Source organism: Moschus berezovskii, chromosome 23 (assembly GCF_049115385.1).
Source record: "Moschus berezovskii isolate FMDL1 chromosome 23, NW_MosBer_1.0, whole genome shotgun sequence".
Lineage (NCBI taxonomy): Eukaryota > Metazoa > Chordata > Mammalia > Artiodactyla > Moschidae > Moschus > Moschus berezovskii.
This window is the reverse complement of record NC_142482.1, coordinates 41,897,721-41,913,841: the sequence shown is the minus strand read 5'-3', so window position 1 is coordinate 41,913,841 and position 16,121 is coordinate 41,897,721. Positions and strand designations below refer to the sequence as shown.

General features: G+C 43.4%; 1 protein-coding gene and 1 pseudogene across 1 annotated transcript; one reads left to right on the top strand and one right to left on the bottom strand.

Annotated features, from left to right (window-relative positions):
* Positions 1-267: 267 nt before the first annotated feature.
* LOC129550929 (eukaryotic translation initiation factor 2 subunit 3, Y-linked pseudogene) lies at positions 268-1,783 on the bottom strand (annotated as a pseudogene).
* An 11,309-nt stretch (positions 1,784-13,092) lies between these two features.
* Positions 13,093-16,121, top strand: LOC148774181 (olfactory receptor 2B8-like). Its single transcript, XM_088831478.1, has 2 exons — positions 13,093-13,545; positions 15,624-16,121. The coding sequence occupies exons 1-2, from the start codon at positions 13,093-13,095 to the stop codon at positions 16,119-16,121; spliced, it is 951 nt and encodes a 316-aa protein (XP_088687604.1).

Genomic DNA, 16,121 nt, shown 5'->3' with positions numbered 1-16,121 from the left:
CTACCTCCTTTCGAAGACTATGGGCTGCTTTACTGAGTGCCTGATGTCCTCTGCCGGTATTCAGAAGTTTTTTTGTGGGATTTACTCAGCGTTCAGATGTTCTTTTGTTGATTTTGTTGGGGGGAAAGTGGCCGCCCCGTCCTATTCCTCCGCCATCTTCCCATGCTCCCCGAGAAAAACTTTATTTCAAACAGGTTCACTGGTATGCGTACTCTAGCAAAGGCTGGTTGTAATAGCAGCTTCATTTGAAACCTGAACTGATGCACAAGTGACACTGCTAAAATGTGGGTTGAACCCATCAACATGCTAATTCTTAAACTTATCATTGACCCTATTATTTTAGAATAAAAACTAATTCTCATCAGAAAAAAATGAAAACAGCTCTACTAAAGAAATGAAATGTATTTGCTAGTACTGTTTTGAAATTATGCCACTAGGTTGTGAAGAGAAATTCTGATTTCATCCAAATATATTATTTAACTGATAATCTTCATTGATCATCTACTGTTGGCTTGATGGTTACTCCTCTTCTTATCTGACCCCAACCAATTAAATGCCAATGTTTCTCAACTCTTCGGCTAAGAGCTATTTTTTCTCCCACTTCCGTGCACACAGGATTAGTGAGAACTATTTTACCCAAATCAGCCTTGACGGCACTAACTCTTCCTCCTGTTGAAAGTGATCCTATATTCACCATGAGTACTTCATTCTTGGACAACTTTTGTACCTTTGCTGCTTTCTTGTCTCCTTCTGTGCGTACACCAAAAAGTCGTCTAAGTAGAAAATAGGAAATTTCCAATTCTGTGAAAATCTCTGGTAAAGCTCCAACTGCACCAAGCACCTACCCCACCATTCTATCAGCCCGGCACAAAGTAGGGTCAATTTTTGGTCCAACTCCAATAAGACCACCTGGAGCAGCATACTGAAGATCATTGTGTTCCGCAAAAAGTGATACAATTTTGGAAAAGATTGGTTTACACATGAGTTTTCCTTCACTATCTTTGGAAACAATACCAGGTCTGACTTCTATTTCCTGGCTCACCTTTAACACTCCTTTTAAAATACTACCACCAGCCACACCACCTTTAAGATCATTAACTTCACAGCCAGGTTTGTTGACATCAAAGGACCTAATAACAGTAAGTCGGGGTTCTGAAGTAAAGTCTCTGAGAGGTACTGGAATTTTCTTAACAATATACTCACAGACAACTTCAATATTATATTTTAGTTGAGCAGAAATTGGAATAATAGGAGCTCCTTCTGCTACTGTACCTTGTACAAATGCAAGGATCTGTTCATACTGTTCTTTAGCCTGACTTTCTTTTACCAAATCAATTTTACTTTGCAAAACCAAAATATGCTTCAGTTTCATAATTTCTATGGCAGTTCAGAAGTCTGAGGCTGAGGACAGGATTCATTACCAGCTATTAACAGAAGAGCTGCATCCATCATTGCTGCACCATTCAGCATAGTAGCCATCAAAATATCATGACCAGGACAGTCAACAAAGGAAACATGTCTTGGCATTAGCATACCCAAGCTTGATTGTAATATTTTTTTCCAGTTCATTTTTGAATCTGACAGTGTGAACTCCAGAAATAGCTTTTACCACGGTAGATTTTCCATGAGCAATGTGACCAATTGTACCTATATTAATTGTGGCTTGTCTGCTGATAACTTCATACGAGAGTGGTGTCAACCTGGTAACATCCAATGTGGAGAGATCCTGGCAAGAAAGATGTGGCTGACTCATGGTCACACCCGACTCCTCACCCCCCGCCATCTTGCCAAAGGAGCCTTGAATTTCTTAAGTTCTCTAAACTTTAGTTTTTCTCATTTCTGAAACCGAGCTTACAATACCTATCATTGTGTTCTTAGATGATAACATGTGTATTTTTATGTATCAATACATGACAAATCAGTTCAAATTTTAGTGATAAAACAGCCATAGTTGTAAACTAGCTCTTGTCGATGTTGTTGGTCAGGAATTTGAAAGCAACTGAGCTGGGCTATTGTCACTTGTGGTCTCTCACAAGGTTGCAGTCAGTTGGTGGCTAGAACTGGGGTCACTTTGAAGGCTTCCCCATTCCCATGTCTGGTTCCAGGGACTGGGAGACAAACATCAGGGGCTGGGGCAGCTGGGACTCCCCAGGTATCTCCCCTGTCCCCAAGGGACCTCCCCACCTGGCCTTCCTGAAGGACCCCTGCAAGGTCACTGAGGGATCAGGACACCTAAGGCACATGTTCTGAGACAAACAGACAGGTGCAGCTGTATCACTTCTACTAGTCTGACCCTGAGAGTCACACCTCATCACTTCCACTGGCTTCTATTCACTATAAGTGAATTGCTGCTGCTGCTGCTGCTAAGTCACTTCAGTCGTGTCCGACTCTGTGTGACCCCATAGATGGAAGCCCACCAGGCTCCCCCATCCCTGGAATTCTCCAGGCAAGAACACTGGAGTGGGTTGCCATTTCCTTCTCCAATGTGTGAAAGTGAAAAGGGAAAGTGAAGTCGCTCAGTCGTGTCCAACCCTTAGCGACCCCACGGACTGCAGCCCACCAGGTTCCTCCATCCATGGGATTTTCTAGACAATAGTACTGGAGTGGCTTGCCATTGCCTTCTCCGGAGTTGCTGCTACCAGCCCATAATCACTGGGAGAAGAATTAGACCCTTCCTCCTTTTGAACAAGTGTCAAAAATTATGGATGTGCTTCAAAAGCACTGCACTATGTAAAATGCATGGTGGCAATTATTATTATTATTTTCAATTGAGGTGTAGTTGTTTTGCAATAGGTATTGCAATAGTTTTGAGTGTATAGCATAATGACTCTCTTTTTCCCTATAGATTACATTCCCTTGTGGGTTGTTGCAAGATGTTAAATGTGGTTCCCTGTCAAAGGTCTGGAAGACTTCCAAAGACACAAGAGCAAAGTCACCAGTACTTGGGTATGTGTGTCTATTTTGACAAGGCAATTAAAGATGGTATAACTTCTTCAGAGCTATGTGCCACCAGTTTTACTCACCGAAAGCAAAGTGCAGTGTTTAGAGTAATCTTTAACAGGAATGTGCATTTTATGTGATACTGAAAATAAGGACCTTTCGAGACTGTGCACTAAATGATATTAGTGTCTTATTTTCTCTGGGAGAGGGAAATGACTTATAGACGAAGCAAGAGAAGCAGGGAATTCCATGTATCCACTGTATCCTAACACATGCCTGTCCACAAAAATGCCATTTGTCCACATATACTGAAGGCAATGACAGTAGAGTGATCCTAAAAATTATACTAGTAATACTGCTTAATATTTGCATCCTACAGATAATCTCACAGTATGATGCTAATTGAGGTTCACTATAATTTAATATTAAATTCATAGAAGCCATGTTATCAAAAGTCGTATAGTGAACAAGTTGAAGTACACTCTAAATATGGGTATTCTAAATCCATGTTCTAAAGGAGATCAGTCCTGGGTGTTCATTGGAAGGACTGATGCTAAAGCTGAAACTGCAATACTTTGGCCACCTCATGCAACAAGTTGACTCACTGGAAAAGACTCTGACGCTGGGAAAGGTTGGGGGCGGGAGGAGAAGGGGACGACCGAGAATGAGATGGCTGGATGGCATCACCGACTCTGTGGACATGAGTTTGAGTGAACTCCGGGAGTTGGTGATGGACAGGGAGGCCTGGCATGCTGTGATTCATGGGGTCGCAGAGAGTCGGACATGACTGAGCGATTGAACTGAACTGAACTGAACTGAAATCCATGTTCACTGTTGCTTTTACCTGCTCCACTGGTTATAAGTCTTTGTGCCTCGAAGGCTGCTCACATAATGGGATTTTATTAAATCAGATGAAGCACCTCATGCAACAAGTTGACTTACTGGAAAAGACTCTGATGCTGGGAGGGATTGGGGGCGGGAGGAGACGGGGACGACAGAGAATAAAATGGCTGGATGGCATCACCGACTCGATGGACATGAGTTTGAGTGAACTCCGGGAGTTGGTGATGGACAGGGAGGCCTGGCGTGCTGTGATTCATGGGGTCGCAGTCAGACACGACTGAGCGACTGAACTGAACTGAACTGAACCTCATTTTCAGTTCCTGCCTTCAATACAGTACTGGGCATTGACACCTCAGTATGTAGACTAAGGATACAGGTTGCATGCAGTGAGTACATAAGTTGACTCTATCAACACTGGAATATCCTTAAGTTTTCCTTAAGCAAGAAGATGCTTTCTCTTGATAACGTCAAATACCTTCACACAATACTGAAGATCGGCATTGTGCCTAGCTGGTAGGATGACATAGGAAGGAAATTTCAAACTCTCAGGATTCCTTCTGAATATAATGTTTGGCTCTATGACGGAAAGCTCATTATGAAAGCATGAGATTAGTATGAAACTGCAGTAAAACTGGTCTGGTGAAAATGGTTTACCTGGCTGAAGACTCTGGGGAATGTTTGTCCTGTACCGTTAATTAGCTGATTACCTAGCTGCCCAGAAATGACAATCCTCAGGGAAAATGAATATCAAGGAGAATGTAAGAGAAAATTTAATCTGCCTCTTTTATAACTTCTCATAAATGACAGAGCTCAGATAATTCCCTAAACTTCCCAATTGTCTTAGTTCTCCTCTTTTAATAGCTTAGATATTTTACTAAACATGTGAGACTTTTTTATATAATTGCAAAAGTATATATATATATTCTCCATATATAAGTAAGAAGTCATTCAGTTATTTAATTTTAAATGCAAATTAATTTTTATCTAATATTCATAAACAACTTTTAGGGATCACAGAGTTACCAATTCAGTTCAGTTCAGTTCAGTCACTCAGTCATGTCTGACTCCTTGGGACCCCATGAACTGCAGCAGACCAGGTATCCCTGGCCATCACCAACTCGTGAATCTTACGCAAACTCATGTCCATTGAGTCGATGATGACATCCAGCTATGTCATCCTCTGTCATCCCCCTCTCCTCCTGCCACAATCTTTCGCAAAATCAGGGTCTTTTCAAATGAGTCAGCTGTTTGCATCAGGTGGCCAAAATATTGGAACTTCAATATCAGTCCTTCCAATGACTACCCAGGACTGATATCCTTTAGGAAGGACTGGTTGGATCTCCTTGCAGTCCAGGGACTCTGAAGAGTCTTCTCCAACACAACGGTTCAAAAACATCAATTCTTCTGTGCTCAACTGCCTTCATAGTCCAACTCTCAAATCCATACACGACTACTGGAAAAACCATAGCCTTGACTAGACGTACCTTTGTTGACACAGTAATGTCTCTGCTTTTTAATATGCTGTCTAGGCTGGTCGTAATTTTCCTTCCAAGGAGTAAGCATCTTTTTAACCAATTAGGCAGTGTCTACCTAATCTTTAAGGTAAATGTATTAATGGTCCACCTCTTGAGAAACCTGTATGCAGGTCAGGAAGCAATAGTTAGAACTGGACATGGAACAACAGACTGGTTCCAAATAGGAAAAGGAGTACGTCAAGGCTGTATATTGTCACCATGCTTATTTAAATTATATGCAGAGTACATCATGGGAAATGCTGGGCTTGAAGAAGCACAAGCTGGAATCAAGATTGCCGGGAGAAATTTCAATAACCTCAGATATGCAGATGACACCACCCGTATGGCAGAAAGTGAAGAAGAACTAAAGAGTCTCTTGATGAAAGTGAATGAGAAGAGGGGAAATGTTGGCTTAAAGCTCAACATTCAGAAAACTAACATCATGGCATCCGGTCCCATCACTTCATGGCAAATAGATGGGGAAACAGTGGAAACAGTGGCTGACTTTCTTTTGTTGGGCTCCAAAATCACTGCAGACGGTGATAGCAGCCATGAAATTAAAATACACTTACTCCTTAGAAGGAACGCTTTGACCAACCTAGACAGCATATTAAAAAGCAGAGACATTACTTTGTCAACAAAGGTCCGTCTAGTCAAGGGTATGGTTTTTCCAGTGGTCCTGTATGGATGTGAGAGTTGGAGACATGGGCCTCCAAAACATACGTCCAAGAGTCAATGCAGTTTGTGTCCATGAAATCCATGAGGCTACAATGAACTGAGAAGCAGGCTCACCCAGACTCACTGAGGCTCTCTCTCCAGGGAACAGCACACAGACACAGACTGAAACCTCCAGCTTGTCCCTGAAAGAAGCCTATTCCCTTATCTTAAAAGCTAAGACCTCTAACACACATCTGGGGTCAACTGCAATCCTCACCAAGCACCGGAGAAGCCAACAGGTACCATCATCGTGCTCTCCCTCTGTCCCACCCCAGCTCGCTGGTGTCTCTGTGAAAAGAATTTGTGCACTCGTATGGCCACCCAGATTTTGGGGCTGCTGCCAGAGGGCACACTCCTGATCACCTGGTCAGTGGCTTGCGTTTCTGGGTCCAACAGGACAGTAGCAAAAAAGAAACAGCCTGTAACTCACTACCTGAACCTGCCAACCCAGGGCTCAATGTGGAGGGAACATATGGAAACATCCATCTCCCCATCTTCTCCTGAAAGAGGTATCAGTTCAGTTCAGTCACTCAGTCCTGTCTGATCTTTGTGACCCCATGAATCACAGCACGCCAAGCCTCCTTGTCCATCACCAACTAACTCCCAGAGTTCGAACTCATGTCCGAGTCGCTGATGCCATCCAGCCATCTCATTCTCTGTCATCCCCTTCTCCTCCCACCCCCAATCCCTCCCAACATCAGAGTCTTTTCCAGTGAGTCAACTCTTCGCATGAGGTGGCCAAAGTATTAGAGTGTCAGCTTTAGCATCAGTCCTTCCAATGAACACCCAGGAGTGATCTCCTTTAGAATGGACTGGTTGGATCTCCTTGTAGTCCAAGGGACTCTCAAGAGTCTTCTCCAGACCACAGTTCAAAAGCATCAATTCTTCGGCGATCACCTTTCTTCACAGTCCAACTCTCACATCCATACATGACCATGGGAAAAACCATAGCCTTGACTAGATGGACCTTGGTTGGCAATCTAATGTCTCTGCTTTTTAATATACTATCTAGGTTGGTCATAACTTTCCTTCCAAGGAGCAAGCGTCTTTTAATTTCATGGCTGCAATCAGCATCTGCAGTGATTTTGGAGCCCAAAAAAATAAAGTCTGACACTGTTTCCACTGTTTCCCATCTATTTCCCATGAAGTGATGGGATAATTGCATATTTGATAAGTTATTGCCTCCGGTTCTGTCAGATTGCCTACGATGGCAACTATCACCTTGCCCTGAACGAGGACCTGTGCTCCTGGACCACAGAGGACACAGCGGCTCAGATCCCCAAGCTCAAACTTGAGCAGGGAGGTGCTGCAGGTCACAGTAGGAATGACCTGGAGGGGGAGTGCAGAGACTGGCTCCCCAGACACCAAGAGAATGGGAAGGACACACTGTTGCACACAGGTACAAGGGGCACGGGGCCTCTCTGATGCCCCCTCAGGCTGGACCTGGATTCCCACAAGGAGAAGAAAGTGGGGTCCCTGGGGAAACAGTGCCCCAGCATCCTGTCGGCAGAGGGAGGAATCCGCCCAGGTTTTCATATTCCATACAAGAGAGTGACTCCCCAGGGGCCCCACTTCTCTGAAGGACAATTAAGGAATCCAGTCTCTTTGAGGAAGAAGCAGTAAACCATCCCTGAGATAAATGGTCAGCGGTGCTCCTTCTCCCTGGGTGCCATCTTGTAACCCATGACTGTCTCTCAGGGCCATTTCTCACCCTGAGGACATGTTTGGAGGCCTGACTCCAGCTTTTCTGGGTCATTCGGTCTCCACCCAAGTCAGGACCATTACTCTGTATTCTCTCCATTACATGGTGCCTCCTACCTTGACTCTCACCCTGACTCCGGTACTTTCCAAGGACTTGGGAACATGCCCAGGCCTCCAAGACCAGGTTGGTGTCTGGTGTTTGTGCTGCTTCTTTTCAAACCCACTGTCCTATTTATTCTCAGGATGGTCACAGGATGCTGCTTCAGGGACCCATAGAGGTAACACTAAAAGGGAATTTTCTGATTAATCCTCCAAAGACCCTCCAAGACACATGTGACCCATCACCCCATCTCTGACCATGAGGTCCCCCTGAGGTGCTGGGCCCTGGGCTTCTACCCTGAGGATATCTCACTGACCTGGCAGCATGACATGGAGGACCAGACCCAAGACATGGAGCTTGTAAACCTGGGCCTTCAGGGAACGGAATCTTCCAGAAGTGGGTCCCTAGTGGTCCCTTCTGGAGAGGAGCAGAGATACAGGTGCCATGTGCAGCACAAGGGGCTTCAGGAGACTCTCACTCTGAGATGGGGTCAGGAGGAGGCTGGGGTGGTGCTTCTTCTCAGATAAAGCTGGAGCCTTTCTGGACCCCTTCAGCAAGGTCAGGACTCAAACCTGAAGTCTGGGCCCCTTCTCTTTCCTCCACAGTATCTCCTCAGCCCTCCTCAACACAGACATCATTGTTAGTCTGGTTCTACTCATGGTCATTGGAGTTGTGGTAACTGGAGAGTTGGACTATAAAAAAGCTGAGCACCAAAGAATTGATGCTTTTGAGCTGTGGTGTTGAGAAGACTCATAAGACTCCCTTGCACTACAAGGAGATCCAACCAGTCTAATAAAGGACATCAGCCCTGAATATTCACTGGAAGATCTGATGCTGAAGCTGAAACTCCAATACTTTGGCCACCTCATGTAACAACTGATTCATTTGAAAAGACCCTGATGCTGGGAAAGATTGAAGGCAGGAGGAGAAGGGGATGACAGAGGATGAGATGGTTGGATGGCATCACCGACTCAACAGGCATGTATTTGAGTGAACTTCAGGCATTGGCAATGCACAGGGAGGCCCGGCATGCTGCAGTCCCTGAGGTCACAAAGAGTTGGACGTGATTCAGCAACTGAACTGAACTGAACCGAATCTTTGATATTTGTTGTCTCAGGGCCTGTTGGGGGAAGGATTTTCTAATACCCTTCCCGAAAGCCTATTAACAACTTCCACATCTTATAATTCCCTGAATCTCCTGGAGAATTGTCTGTCAGGGACTTTATCCCCAGGGTCGATACTGGGAAACCCACAAGGGGATAAATACTATTACTGGAGTTGAGAAAGACTGGGTTCCCAGAGGCTACAAAGAAGCTGTAAATTTCAATGTAAGGAAGTCCTGTGGTCACTCAGGTTCTGAAAAGCCAGACATACACTCCACAAGAATATTTCCATTTCTCATCCTTCTACATCTGGAGGCAAAAGCAACATTTTCTCTTGTCTATTTTTCCCATTACGCTGGAGGCTGACTTGGAAGCCAAACGCTCTTCCCAGAAGATATTTGCATCCTGATATGAGCATCTGGTAAATACAATGACCTTTACCTGGTCAAAGCCGTTAAGAAATGAATCAAACTTGAAGATGAGCATTGTGTGACTTTCTTTTTCTCAAATCTACTTTTTTCTTCTCTCTCTGCAAACAGGTTATCTTTGTTATTCAGTCCACACAGCATGAAGTGGTAATAGCTTAAATTCTAAATTTTCATATGTCCTCTGCCCAAGAGCAAACCATACTTCACCTGGCCATCCCCCAATACCCTAAAAAGACCCCTGAGTGAAAGGGCAGAGTCTTTGATGAAAGGTGGAGATAATCACAGGGACCACTTTCTCTTGGACATTTCTCTTTAAGTAGAAGAGAAAGATCTACACACTAGAGGTAGCTACTGTAAGGTAGAGAGGCCTTCTACATTTTAATTGCAAAGTGGTGAAAGCCGTTGGCATTGTGGGACCCAGAAATCTCAGGGCTGCATCAACATTAGTCACATTGGCAGCTCCGAGAGCACTGGTGCCTGACAAAGCATCATTTTTGTCAAAGCAGGCACTGGAAGAACAGTAGTGATGAGAGACTTAGATGAGAAGGGGAATAAAATAGAGGGTTCTGCTCACCAGGGAGAGGGAACAGAGTTCATGTGAGAACTTTCTGCGAAATCTAGATAGAAACTGTAGCAAATAATAAAAACAGAGATTTGTTTTGCCAGCCAGACGTAGAGTTAACGGAAAGTACAGAGAAGAAACCTCACAAGAAGGACTTTTAATAATTTTCTTCCTTCTGCTTCTTGCAAAGCTCAGAGCCTGCCTTCCCCTCTAGGTTTACCCACTTGATATTCCGTAGTGAAATGCTAAAGTCTCCACAGATGTCAGAGAAGACTTTTTCAGCAAGCATTTCTGAATGTCCCCCTAGGTGGCAAGAGCAATGCCTAGTGATATGATACAGCTCTAGCCTATGTTTCCTGAAACTGTATCAGCCCATTGGCCCAAGAGTAATAATAAACAACAGGCTGTTGTTTTATCTATTATTTCAACCCCACCTAGGACTTCCCAGGTGGCTCAATGTTAAAGAATCCACCTGCCAATGCAGGAAACACAGGTTCAGTTCCTGGGTCAGAAGATCATCTGAAGGAAATGGTGAACAGACTCCAGTATTCTTGCTTGGGAAATCCCATGGACAGAGGAGCCTGGTGGGTACAATCCACAGGGTCACAAAAGAGTCAGACACGACTTAGCGACTAAACACAAAAACAATCCCTGCAGTCTGGGCAAAATGAATTGTTTCTGGCAGTTCCCAGGAAGTTCTTGCATGAGCTCTGTGTTCTCTGGAGTTTAAAGCACCTGTGCCTCTCTCCACTTTGCCTATCTCTGTGTAGAATACCTTTCTCTTCCATTGAGTTTCATTACTCACTCACTGAAAAAATAGCCCAAGAGAGGCCCTCCAGTATCTTTAGCTTCTGCCACCAGACTCTCTATCCCTTTGGCTAAGACACAAGACAGTGGGGCTGGGTGAAGAATCAGTAATAGAACCAGAGATGGTGTTGTCTGGCATCCTCTGGCGTGCAACTCATTCTACCCCAAAATCAGTCTCTCATCAGAGGCAAATATAAGTCTAATTTTATAAAACTGGATTTCCGTACACGAAGACAAATATGATTCAGTCCATGGGATTGCCAAAGTATCTTACAAGCACAAAAGGGGCTTGAAACCAAAACAATAAATACATAAATGTCTATATTCAGAGATATTTGCCTATACTATATTTACATAGCATATATTTTACATAATTATTACACATTTTATACATAATCTCAGGGCTATATACCCTGGAATAAAAACCACTATGAAATAAACACTGAGGACACATATTTCTATCTGATATAAGAAAAAACTTTCTAAGTCTTTAAGCATATTAATGTATTCATACATTACATGTTGATTCAACTGCATTCAACTGCACGCATTACAACATGTGTTGATGTTTTCCTGTATGTCAGGCACTATTCTACACATATAATGATTTTGTTTTAAAAAGGCAAATTTCCTGGTCTGTAAATCTGTCATTTTATTGAGGCAGATTAGAAAATAAATAAGAATTTTTTTTTAAGAAACAAGAAAAGTTCTTGATAGTAATGAGTGATCTGAAGACAGAAAGTGGGGCAATGCAATAGACAATATCTTCAGGGGAGAATTAGTTGGGGTGGTCAGAGAATTTCAAAATGAGAAAAACCAGATAGACATTGAACATTCGGGTATTAATATGTTGGGAAATTCTAAGGATGAGAGGGTTTCCCTCGTGGCTCAGGGAATAAGAATCCCCCAGCAATGAAGAAGACACGGGTTCGATTGTGATCCAGGAAGATCCAACATGCCTCAGAGCAACAAAGCTCGTGCACCATAACTCCTGAGCCTGTGCTCTAGAGCCCGGGAACCACAACTATGGAGCCATGCATCGCAACTAATGAAGACTGCAGCCCCAGACGCCGTGTTCCACAAAAAGAGAAACCTGTGCACCGCAAATGGAGAAAGCCCCCACACATCAATGAAGACCCAGCTCAGCCAAAAATAATTGAAATGAATAAATTTTTTATAAAATTCTAAAGATGGGAAATTGAGCATAGCAAGAGAAAATACTGGAAAGGTAAGAAAAGGATTATGAAGGCTCTTGTATGCCATAATGAGGAATTTGGAATTTGAGTTGAAGGCAATTGAAAACCACTGGAAGTTTTCCAGAAGGGAAGTGAGGCAATTCTTTTCGGAAGGCTAATTCTTTTGGCAATATGCAAGAAGATTTTAACTCCTAAATTCAGTTTCTAAAACCCTGCTTCAAAGTTTGTGTGTGGTGTATCTGTGTATGAGAGAGATATATATACAGACAGACAGAGGTTGATTTCTAAAACAAGACCAGATAATTTAAGAGGATGATTAATGTGAGGTCTGAATTTATAGGAAGTGCACACAAAAAGTTGAAAAAGAGTATTTGCTCTATCATATTAAGGAATTTTAAAACACATAAAGAAGGAAAACAAAAACTCATTGATGCTTTGCTGAGTTTTCACTGAAAGGGGTAACAATGAGAGTTTCTTAGGCTTAATCCCTCTGGAACATACACTATGGATACAGTGAATTCTAAATCACTTCCAGTAAATGTTTTCTAATCAATAGACATGATTACAGACTCCATGACTTCACTTATTAAAATATACAGCTCCCATTTGAATAATATTGTTAATAGTAAATTTTATTGTCTGTGCATCTTCAGAAAGAAATATTTTTCTCTACACAAAGCAGAAGCAAGAAAGCCAGTTTAAATATTTCAATCATCCAGGGAAGGACTAAGGCAGTACATATTTTTAACTTATTTTGAAAATCTAGATTTAATTTTTGAGAAGCTTTTGAGTTATCTTTGAAGTTCATACATTATAAAGACAGTATCCCAGCAGTTAAGAACTCATATTTTAGAGTCTGTTGGAAGCATGCCTCTGTGATTTATTAAGTACATCACTCTGATAAAATCACTACACCTCTTTAACCCTCAATTCCTTCACATATTTAGCAGAAATCATGGTAATGCCAAGCTCACAGAGTTGTGACGAATTGCATAGAAAATGCTTAGGTCAGGGCCTGAAACACAGAAGATACTCTTACATAGTAACTCTCTAGCACCTTGAGAAACTGTGAAAACGCCTCAAGCTTCCTTACAAACTCTCCTTACTCAGGGGGAAAAGACGTGGATTAAACAAACAGCTTACAAGTAAGGAGTTCTCTTAATTCCAACAAGCAGAGTACAATGGAAAGAGCTAACGACAGTGCCTTCTCTGCATTCATTCTCCTGGGCTTCTCCAACCAGCCCCAGCTGGAAACAGCTCTCTTTGTGGTCATCCTGATCATCTACTCCTTGAGCTGTTTGGGCAATGGCACCATTATACTTCTGTCAACGACGGATCCTCACCTCCACACCCCTATGTACTTCTTCCTCTCCAACCTCTCTTTTATGGATCTTTGTTTAACTACTTGCACTGTCCCTCAGACCCTGGCCAACTTTAAGGGGAAGGACAAGACCATCACCTATGGCGGCTGTGTGACCCAGCTCTTCATTGCCTTGGGACTTGGGGGAGTAGAGTGTGTCCGCCTGTCGGTCATGGCCTATGACCGGTATGTAGCGGTGTGCCGTCCCCTCCACTACATGGTGATCGTGCATCCCCAGCTTTGCTTGCAGCTGGTTGTAACTGCTTGGCTTACAGTTCAGTTCAGTCGCTCAGTCGTGTCCGACTCTCCGCACCCCATGAATCACAGCACGCCAGGCCTCCCTGTCCATCACCAACTCCCGGAGTTCACTCAAACTCATGTCCACAGAGTCGGTGATGCCATCCAGCCATCTCATTCTCTGTCGTCCCCTTCTCCTCCCGCCCCCAACCTTTCCCAGCATCAGAGTCTTTTCCAGTGAGTCAACTCGTAGCATGAGGTGGCCAAAGTATTGCAGTTTCAGCTTTAGCATCAGTCCCTCCAATGAACATCCAGGATTGATCTCCTCTAGAATGGACTGGTTGGATCTCCTTGCAGTATAAGGGACTCTCAAGAGTCTTCTCCAGCACCACAGTTCAAAAGCATCAATTCTTCGGCGATCACCTTTCTTCACAGTCCAACTCTCACATCCATATATGACCACGGGAAAAACCGTTGCCTTGACTAGACGGACCTTGGTTGGCAAAGTAATGTCTCTGCTTTTTAATACACTATCAAGGTTGGTCATAACTTTCCTTCCAAAGAGCAAGCGTCTTTTAATTTCATGGCTGCAATCAGCATCTGCAGTGAGTTTGGAGCCCAAAAAAATAAAGTCTGACACTGTTTCCACTGTTTCCCCATCTATTTCCCATGAAGTGATGGGACCAGATGCCATGATCTTTGTTTTCTGAATGTTGAGCTTCAAGCCAACCTTTTCACTCTCCTCTTTCACTTTCATCAAGGGGCTTTTGAGTTCCTCTTCACTTTCTGACATAAGGTTAGTGTCACCTGCATATCTGAGGTTATTGATATTTCTCCCAGCAATCTTGATTACAGCTTGTGCTTCTTCCAGCCCAGCGTTCCTCATGATGTACTCTGCATAGAAGTTAAATAAACAAGGTGACAATATACAACCTTGACGTACACCTTTTCCTATTTGGAACCAGTCTGTTGTTCCATGTCCAGTTCTAACTGTTGCTTCCTGACCTGCATACAGGTTTCTCAAGAGGCTGGTCAGGTGGTCTGGGATTCCCATCTCTTTCAGAATGTTCCACAGTTGATTGTGATCCACACAGTCAAAGGCTTTGGCATAGTCAATGAAGCAGAAACAGATGTTTTTCTGAAACTCTCTTGCTTTCTCCATGATCCAGCGGATGTTGGCAATTTGATCTCTGGTGCCTCTGACTTTTCTAAAACCTGCTTGAACATCTGGGAGTTCACGGTTTACATATTGCTGAAGCCTGCCTTGGAGAATTTTGAGCATGACTTTACTAGCGTGTGAGATGAGTGCAATTGTGCGGTAGTTTGAGCATTCTTTGGCATTGCCTTTCTTTGGGATTGGAATGAAGACTGACCTCTTCCAGTCCTGTGGCCAGCACTGAGTTTTCCAAATCTGCTGGCATATTGAGTGCAGCACTTTCACAGCATCATCTTTCAAGACTTGAAATAGCTCAACTGGAATTCCATCACCTCCACTAGCTTTGTTCGTAGTGATGCTTTCTAAGGCCCACTTGACTTCACATTCCAAGATGTCTGGCTCTAGGTCAGTGATCACGTTATCGTGACTATCTTGGTCGTGAAGATCTTTTTTGTACCGTTCTTCTGTGTATTCCTGCCACCTCTTCTTAATATCTTCTGCTTCTGTTAGGTCCATACCATTTCTGTCCTTTATCGAGCCCATCTTTGCATGAAATGTTCCCTTGGAATCTCTAATTTTCTTGAAGAGGTCTCTTGTTTTTCCTATTCTGTTGTTTTCCTCTATTTCTTTGCATTGATCACTGAGGAAGTCTTTCTAATCTCTCCTTGCTATTCTTTGGAACTCTGCATTCAGATGCTTATATCTTTCCTTTTCTCCTTTGCTTTTCGCCTCTCTTCTTTTCACAGCTATTTGTAAGGCCTCCTCAGACAGCCATTTCGCTCTTTTGCATTTCTTTTCCATGGGGATGGTCTTGGTCCCTGTCTCCTGTACAATGTCACGAACCTCCGTCCAGAGTTCATCAGGCACTCTATCAATCAGATCTCGTCCCTTAAATCTATTTCTCACTTCCACTGTATAATCATAAGGGATTTGATTGAGGTCATATCTGAACGGTCTAGTGCTTAGGCTTCAGCAATTCTGTAGTCCAGACAGCACTGACCATGACTCTTCCCCTCTGTGGTAAAAACCAAGTGGACCATTTCTTCTGTGAAGTTCCAGTGATGCTGAAACTGGCCTGCACAAACACCTCCCTCAATGAAGCTGAACTCTTTGCTGTCGGTGTGTTCTTCTTGGTTGTCCCCCTGTCACTCATCTTAGTATCCTACGGTCACATTACCCATGCAGTCCTGAAGATAAAGTCTGCCCGAGGGAGACAGAAGGCTTTTGGAACCTGTGGTTCTCACCTAACGGTAGTCATTATTTTCTTTGGGACGCTCACCTCCATGTACCTTCAGCCTCCTTCCAGCTATTCACAGGATGTGAACAAAAGCATTGCACTGTTCTATACTCTGGTGACTCCCCTGCTTAATCCCCTGATTTACACTTTGAGAAACAAGGAAGTCAAAGGGGCACTAAGGAGACAAATGAGGAGAATCCTAGACATGAAACAGAGTTAA

Bases quoted from the DNA above. Each gene is read 5' to 3' on its own strand.
- LOC148774181 (XM_088831478.1), top strand. From the start codon at position 13,093: ATGGAAAGAGCTAACGACAGTGCCTTCTCTGCATTCATTCTCCTGGGC. The intron at 13,546-15,623 runs GTTCAGTTCAGT...TGAACGGTCTAG, and splicing joins TTGTAACTGCTTGGCTTACA to TGCTTAGGCTTCAGCAATTC.